This window comes from Quercus robur, chromosome 8, assembly GCF_932294415.1.
Source record: "Quercus robur chromosome 8, dhQueRobu3.1, whole genome shotgun sequence".
NCBI lineage: Eukaryota > Viridiplantae > Streptophyta > Magnoliopsida > Fagales > Fagaceae > Quercus > Quercus robur.
In genome coordinates this window covers 3,643,995-3,651,540 of record NC_065541.1, presented here as the reverse complement: position 1 = coordinate 3,651,540, position 7,546 = coordinate 3,643,995, and the positions used below count along the sequence as shown (strand labels likewise).

Below are 7,546 nucleotides of genomic sequence, written 5' to 3'. Positions count from 1 at the left end.
CGAAAACCAGAGAGTCACTATGTAGTAGCCTCCTATGGAGACTTAATGTGAGAGGCCCTGGAGGGAAAGAGCCACTTGTTTGGGAAATATTATAATGACTACCACTTTTCTTGCTATTTATAAATTTGAATTTCACTATAATTGAAATCAAGTTATTGCAATGATATATTTATTGTAGTTTTGTGTTTGTCATTGCAATATATTGTAAAAGAATTAATATCAAATTATTGCAATGATAACTTTGTTGCAATGAGCTATTAGTTTGAAATTTTCATTGCAATAGATTTCAAAAATAATTGGTATCAATTTATTGCAACGATTTCTTCATTTTAAGTTATTGTAATAATTTTTTCTAATATATTAAAATTTCTATTGCAACTGAAAATTTTAAGTTATTGCAAGTTTTGTTGTTGATGTAATAAATTGGTGGTTTTTTTAATAAACTAAATATTATTTAAATAATATATAAATAAAAAAATACTCATTTAAAATTACATGGAATCTATGTTATCAATAATCTAAAGCAAGCATATAACTCATTTTAGCATCTTTTCTAAAATGTCTCAACATAGCAGAAGCACACAAACTACAACACAAGCACACAAATTTTTTAAGCAGAGAAGCTGATGCAATGGCAAAAGTAGAGCACTAAATGCATGTGGATTCTGTTTAAATGGACTGGCAAGGGCAAGAGCTACTAGAGCAGCTGATGCTTGCACTGATTATGGCATTTGCAGTGGTGGCTTGCTAATCAATAAAATAATAAACAAAAAAGAAAGATTTAAAGATAATGAAGTCAATACCTACGGTAGGAACCATAAACAACAATGGCATTTGATTTTTGAGAATAGATAGGGGAAATAAATCTTAAGCATTTACATTTGGAGCTAAAAGGGTTCACTTTAGTCAATTGAAAGAGGAAAACAGAAAAAAAAAATTTAGTTCATTTTTTGTTTCTACAGAATCAAACAAAGGATATGTAAGGACAGATAGAAAAGTTAGTCTGATTTTAGTTTATTGTCCTTCGATTGTCACATAGAGCAAGTAATTACTAGTATAAACAAAAAGGGTCATCAACATTAGTCCATGGAGAAAAACCCATTTTCACATCCAAATCCAAAGTATAATACCAGCAAAAAATAATGAAACAAAAATTAAAACTACCCAAATCAGACAATGGACATGGAAAATGGAGAGGGAGAGAGAGATATATATTGCACTTGGGAGAAGATCACGACAAAGGGCTTGGTATGGATTCGCTGGTGAAGATTCAGTTTCGCCTCAGAAATGGTCTCTTTGATCACAGAGTGTTTATCTCAAAAATGGTGCTTCAATCACGGAGTGTTCATCATGGAGCTAACTCGCTAGGGATGAAGTAGATGAAATGTGAGAGGAGGCGGAGAGAGGGAAGTGAGAAAATGGAAAGTGTTGCTGAAAATTTTGGGGGAGAAATGAAAAGAATATGACTCGTGGCACTATTATCTTATTAAATTTCTGCATCCCACAATTTATATTAATCATTTATCATAATTTTATATTTTACAATAAAAAAAATGTGCACATTGCATATTGTCCCTAGAATGATAGTACGGTGGTTAAACATAAAATCGATGAGTTTAGATTTTTCCCTAGACCAATGAACCAACCACTAGAGTACTCGATGAGGGATATGTTGATGAATATATAGTTCTAATGCTATTTTCTTATTCATTTTATATTGCATAATTATTATAATTATTCTCTCATGTTCACCGAAAATTGTGTTTCTTTCAAGACCCCTCCCTTTTTATTTAAAAAAATTCAAGACATGCTTATGTCTTTGCTGGACGTAGTTTAGCTTAGATGAGATATGGAAGTATTACAAATTTGAAGGGTCCATTTACCAAGGAAACGATATGGAAAAAGAATCTCCTAAGTTGTTCCATTTCTTTACCAAGAGATAAGGATGAATGATTGAGGTCCTATGTATTACCAATTCATCAAATACATTTCATGTTGTGAAGATAGGGGCCTGAGGGGTGCGCGACAGGGGGCCGTGGACCTTAGCTTTTTAAAATTCTTCCTCTCTTCTATATTTTTATATAAAAATTTATGTATAAAATTTAACTAAGGGACTCCTATTTTTTTAAAAAAATTGTACAACATTTATATAAAATGACTAATGCATCATTTTTATGCCTCATAATATTTTTATGGCATGTGTAGTTCATTAAATTAAAATTTATTCAAGGTATATTTTGATTAGTTTCTAACCAACACTAATCAACAAAAAAGGCAACAGCACAGTATAATCCTTGTTCAAAATGGATCATCTCGCTTTCAAATGAAATGGAGATGATCCAATTTTATGGTTGTTAGGCTACGAGAAACGAAAAGGGCAAAGGACAATACAATCCTCGTTGAAAAAGGATCATCGCATTTTCAAATGAAATAGAGAGGATCCAATTCTATGGTTGTTAGGCTACGTGAAATCTATTCTTTTTTTTTTTTTTTTCTTTTTTTCTTTTTTTTTTTTTTGTAGTACTTTGGATTCTCACATTATCAACTTTATTTTTACCCTTTCCTACCCATTTTTTCAAATGTAATGAAATAATTTCCCCTAAATATTATCATATTAATTAAAAAGATAATGAGTCTCACTAACTTACAATTGTACACTCACCGCACAGGCACGTAAATTGTGTTTTGAAAATAAAAGAGGGTGTGAACGGAGTGTCTGGAGCGAGCGTGTAACAAAAAGCCAACTATTTAGCTTCAAGCTTCAATCAATATTTTAACAAGTGAATTACAGGTATGCTGACAACTGCGTCAACATTGTTTATGATTTGCAATATCTAGTTAGCTCATCCCATGTAAATGAAGTTGTTATCCAACAATATTATGTTGTTTAAATACACCAAAAAAGAATTTCTTGAAAAAAAAAAGCCAAACAATTGGACACAATAAGCCATTATCTATGATGACGTAATTTTGTTATATGCTATTTGAGATATAAGCAACTGTCCTTGCCATCTAATATTATAGGACGTTGCGAACTATATAGATGACATTAATTTTTCACTGGTATTGCTCCTTATCTGGTCAAGCCATAAACTTTAGCAAGCCTGATCTCTTCTGTTCCTCAAATATCCCCTTAAATATTCAAGAAAACTTGGCTAACAGTCTGAAGGTGAAGGTTAATCTTGTTCAGTGTCCTAAGTATTTGGGATTATCTTTTGAGCTTAGGGGGAGAAGGGTATTTGATTTTCAGGATTTAATTGATAAGGTACAGGCCAAACTCCAGGGCTGGAAGGCAAGGCTGCTCTCTCAAGCTGGAAGAGCAGTCTTGATCTCTTCAGTTTTACAGTCTACTCCCCTCTATGCTATGTCTTGCTTTAGACTGCCTGATAGTGTGTGTAGCAAACTAGATGCCATCATGAGAGATTTTTGGTGGGGGCATGAATCAGGTACCAGGAAGCTTCATTTAATCCATTGGGATAAGGTATGCCAACCAAGAAACATGGGAGGTTTGGGTTTTAAAAAATCTAGTCTTTTCAACCAGGCTATGATTTCAAAGCAATATTGAAGAATACTGCATAATCCGAACTCTCTTCTTTCTAGGACCTTTAAAGCCAAATATTTCCCCACTTCCTCTTTACAAGATTACAAGCCAAAACCTCATCATTCTTTGATCTGGAAGAATATCTCTGTCCCTCAAAACAGAAATTTGCATAAGGGCAGATGGATCATAGGAAATGGTAGAAGCATCCCTCTAACTCATAAAGATTGGTTTAACTGTCCAAACCAACTTGACAAATTTTAGGTCTACCAACAAAATCGCTTTGTTTCACTTGAACCAAGCTTCTACGGATAAGCTTGTTCAAGTAGTCTTGCGCTACTTCTTCCAATGTTATTCCTTGCCTTTCTTTTACGAAGCCCTCTGCTATCCAAAGTCGAATTAGTCTTGCACAATTAATGGAGTAATCTTCTAGGAAATTAACCACAATATAGGAAACAAGTTTTGAGGTTGCAGGGTAGATCATGATAACTAAGAGAGAGAATTTTGGAGATGCTTCTTAGTCGTAAATTAGTTTCCAATTCGAAACTGAGACTATCATACAATTTATGCCATTCACGAACAACCTTGTCTTAGCTTGACAAAAGACCACCTATAGCCACAATTGCTAGTGGCAACCCTCCACACCTCTCAACTATGCCATGTGACAAATCAGCTAAATCAGAAGGACATTTGCTCCTTTCACATTGGAACACCTTCTTGCAGAAGAGCTCCAAGGCTTTTTCAAGAGGTAGAGGTGGTAGCTTGTACACATAATAATGTGGAGATTCATTGACAGAAGGAGCAACATCCTCACTTCGAGTTGTGATTACTATTCTACTGCCTTTGTCATTATCTAGAAAAGCATATTTTATATGTTCCCAAAATTTTGCATCCCACAAATCATCAAAAATTACTACATACCTTTGTTCACGTAAATATTTCTTTAATTCTTCAAATAGTGATGTCTCTTTCATTATGTCAATTTCCTAAGGAGCACACTCCTTTCTTGCCTCATCGAGTTGCTTTAGCATGTCTCTTAATAGCTCTTCCATCTTGTAAGATTGAGACATAGTAATCCAAGCATGGCAATCAAAGTGTTTTACCACCTTGTCATTGTTGTACACTTTCTTGACGAGTGGTCTTGCCAAGGCCACCAATGCCAACCACCGATATCACCATGCATTTAAACGGTCCTTCTACTAGTCAATTTATCAATTTGGCTTTGGAAGAATCAATGCCCACAAGCTCTGCTTCTTCAATGAAAAGGGATGTCACGCATCATGTTTGGCTTCATTGCTTGACCCCCCTTGCTCTAAGTTGATGAAGCCATATCCTTGACCTCTCTTCCTAATAACCTTGAGATTGTCTTGAACCTTAGAGGCAATCACCTGTCTCTGTATCAGTTTTATGGTAAAGTAAAAAACCTTCAACAGTAAACGGAAGCGTTGCCTTTGCCCTTGAGGATTTTTTGCTAAATAAGTATGTATTCATCAATGAAATCATCTATGTGATAAGCTTTTTCCCTTACTTGCTTGACCCATGTTATCGCAATGTTGTTCATGTCTCCCATCTTGGCCCTTGCATCTGCATCCTTAAGGAAGGAATGAATGCTCTCAAGCTTGTCTTTGATGTTAGCAACTTTCTTATGGATACCCTCCAACAATGATGCTTCTTGGGATAACAACCGGATCAAATGTTGTATAACTAGCTTGACTACACTTTCTGCCATTTCTCTACCCTTTATAAATTTGACTATTATAGGCCAAGAATGTATTGACTCATTTGGTAAATTAATCAATTAATTAGTCAAGTTAATTAATTAGATTTAATTTCATGCAATAAGAGTGGTGGCACAAAAGTATATAATATTATACACATTTTTGTACCTTACCTTGTAAATCTTTTCTTTTGTTTTTGGTTAGCCCTTAGGTCTGGTAAAGTGGGCCAATTTTTTATTATCATATGGGTCAAAATAGGCATTTGCCCCTTTCGCCCAAAACAAATAGCAAAATGCCCCTGTTTTGAAACTATTTAGCCATATGCCCCTGTTTTAAACTCGATTTTCTAAAAATCGAGTTTCACTGAAAAACTCAATTTTTAGAAAATGAAAATCGAGTTTCTCTGAAAAACTCAATTTTTAGAAACTCAATTTTTAGAAAATCGAGTTATAGGCAAAAAACTAAAAAAAAAATAAAATAAAATACATGGAACTCGAGTTCCATGTAACATTTTGCAAGTAAATCGATTTTCACTAAATCAAGTTTTTCATAACTCGATATTTTAAAAATCAGGTTTTAAAACAAGGGCATTTTGCTAGATAGTTTCAGAACATAGGCATTTTGCTACTTGTTTTGGGCGAAAGTGGCAAATGCCCATTTTGGCCCATCACTTCCGCGGCTTTGATTTTTGTTTTCTCTTTCTTTTCCTAGCTTCAGTTGCATATTCTTCCACGGTTTTATTTTTTGTTCTTTTGGGGGTTTAGTTACTATAGTTTCAAAGGAATTTGACCAAGAAAAAAAAAAAAAAAAAAACTGCTCTTATCTTCTTCTTCTTTTTTTTTTTTTTTTTGTTTTTTAAGAAGAAGAAAAAGAAAGCTAATTGCAGACTTAAACTATACAAAAGAAAGCCAAATAAAATACAAAGATAAAACTTCCAATAAGAATAGTTTGAGTTGTCACGATAATGATGAAAATCAGACAACAAATATCTGTTTTTCATTGTTTAGTCTTTCCAAAATAGAAATTTCAACCACTGACGGCTCCACGTTAGAGATAAGGTGGTCACACGACCACCTTGACCTGAAAAAAATTCATTATTATATATAAAATTTAAAAATTTATGATTTTTTAACCCTTAAAAAAAATGTGTGACCATCCTAAATTTTTTAAGCCCAATATAATTAAACTTTGGATAAAGTTTAGCAACAAATTAATTGGCTGTAGATTAAGGCTACAACTCCACTCAATATATATATATATATATATATATATAATGATGCCGAAAATCGTCAGTAAGTCACACAGTCCTCCCGTGCTCAAGACAACCCCTGCACAACACAAAACAAGAAGACCTTAGGAGAGTACCAGTGTGGTACCAGCCAAAGACCCTTCGATGATTAAGTTAGAGAATTTCTCACAACTCTAAAATGCCAGAGCTGGGGTGAATTATGCGTACCTTGTTTTTTGAGGGCTCTGGATTTTTATAGTAGTGTAGAACCGACATTCGTTTCTTGCTTAGGAAGATGTTTCCTTATGGGGAAGATCCTCATAAATGTGCGTATATTACGGGATCCTTCCCATGTTGGGATTCCACTAACTAGAGTTAACAGTGGGATGCAAGTTATTTCCATTTACGACTCCTTGGAGCCCACTCAAAGCCAAGTGGGCGCCACGTGGCCTTGACATCCGTCTACCTTGTGTCCGTGTAGCTATAATCCGTCCATATAAAGGGACTATCCGTCTATTGTGGGGAGGGGTCCATCTGTCATGTGGCCTATCCATCCTTTGCTTCATTTGTTGCCTTATTTCCAAAAGCCCAGTAATCCAGTACTGTCAGGTTTACTTAAACGGATCCGTCATTCTCGTTTTTATCCCCTTCAATATATATATCTATATATATATATATATATATATATATATATATATTGTATATGAATTTTGAAAAATACACAATTAGATTACATTTTTTTTTCTTATATTCTCCGTGCTTGCAAAACTTCAAGAAGATCAAAGATTAATAGTTTATGTCATCAATCAAATATTTAAATTTTGAGTTTTTGTAGTCTAAAATTATACGCAAAAAATAAGTTTATGGATTAAATAGTAAATAAAATCTAATTGACATGAAATTTGGTTGGTGTTTTAAAAACATAAAGAACATATAATTCAATGGTTAGATTTTCAAAATATGTAGTCATGTTAATTTGTTTAGTGAAAGTTGTAGTCTTAGGCTGCAACTAAGTTTGTAGTTAAATTTTGTCCTGAAACTTTGTTCCTCTTAACAATATAT

General features: G+C 33.8%; 1 protein-coding gene across 1 annotated transcript; it reads right to left on the bottom strand.

The window, feature by feature from the left end:
- Nucleotides 1–4,128: 4,128 nt before the first annotated feature.
- Nucleotides 4,129–5,267, bottom strand: LOC126694183 (toMV resistant protein Tm-2 netted virescent-like). Its single transcript, XM_050390263.1, has 3 exons — nucleotides 5,067–5,267; nucleotides 4,878–4,932; nucleotides 4,129–4,391 (listed from the first exon to the last, which is right to left on the bottom strand). Exons 1-3 carry the CDS (start codon nucleotides 5,265–5,267, stop codon nucleotides 4,129–4,131), a joined length of 519 nt encoding a protein of 172 aa, XP_050246220.1.
- Between the last annotated feature and the right edge of the window lie 2,279 nt (nucleotides 5,268–7,546).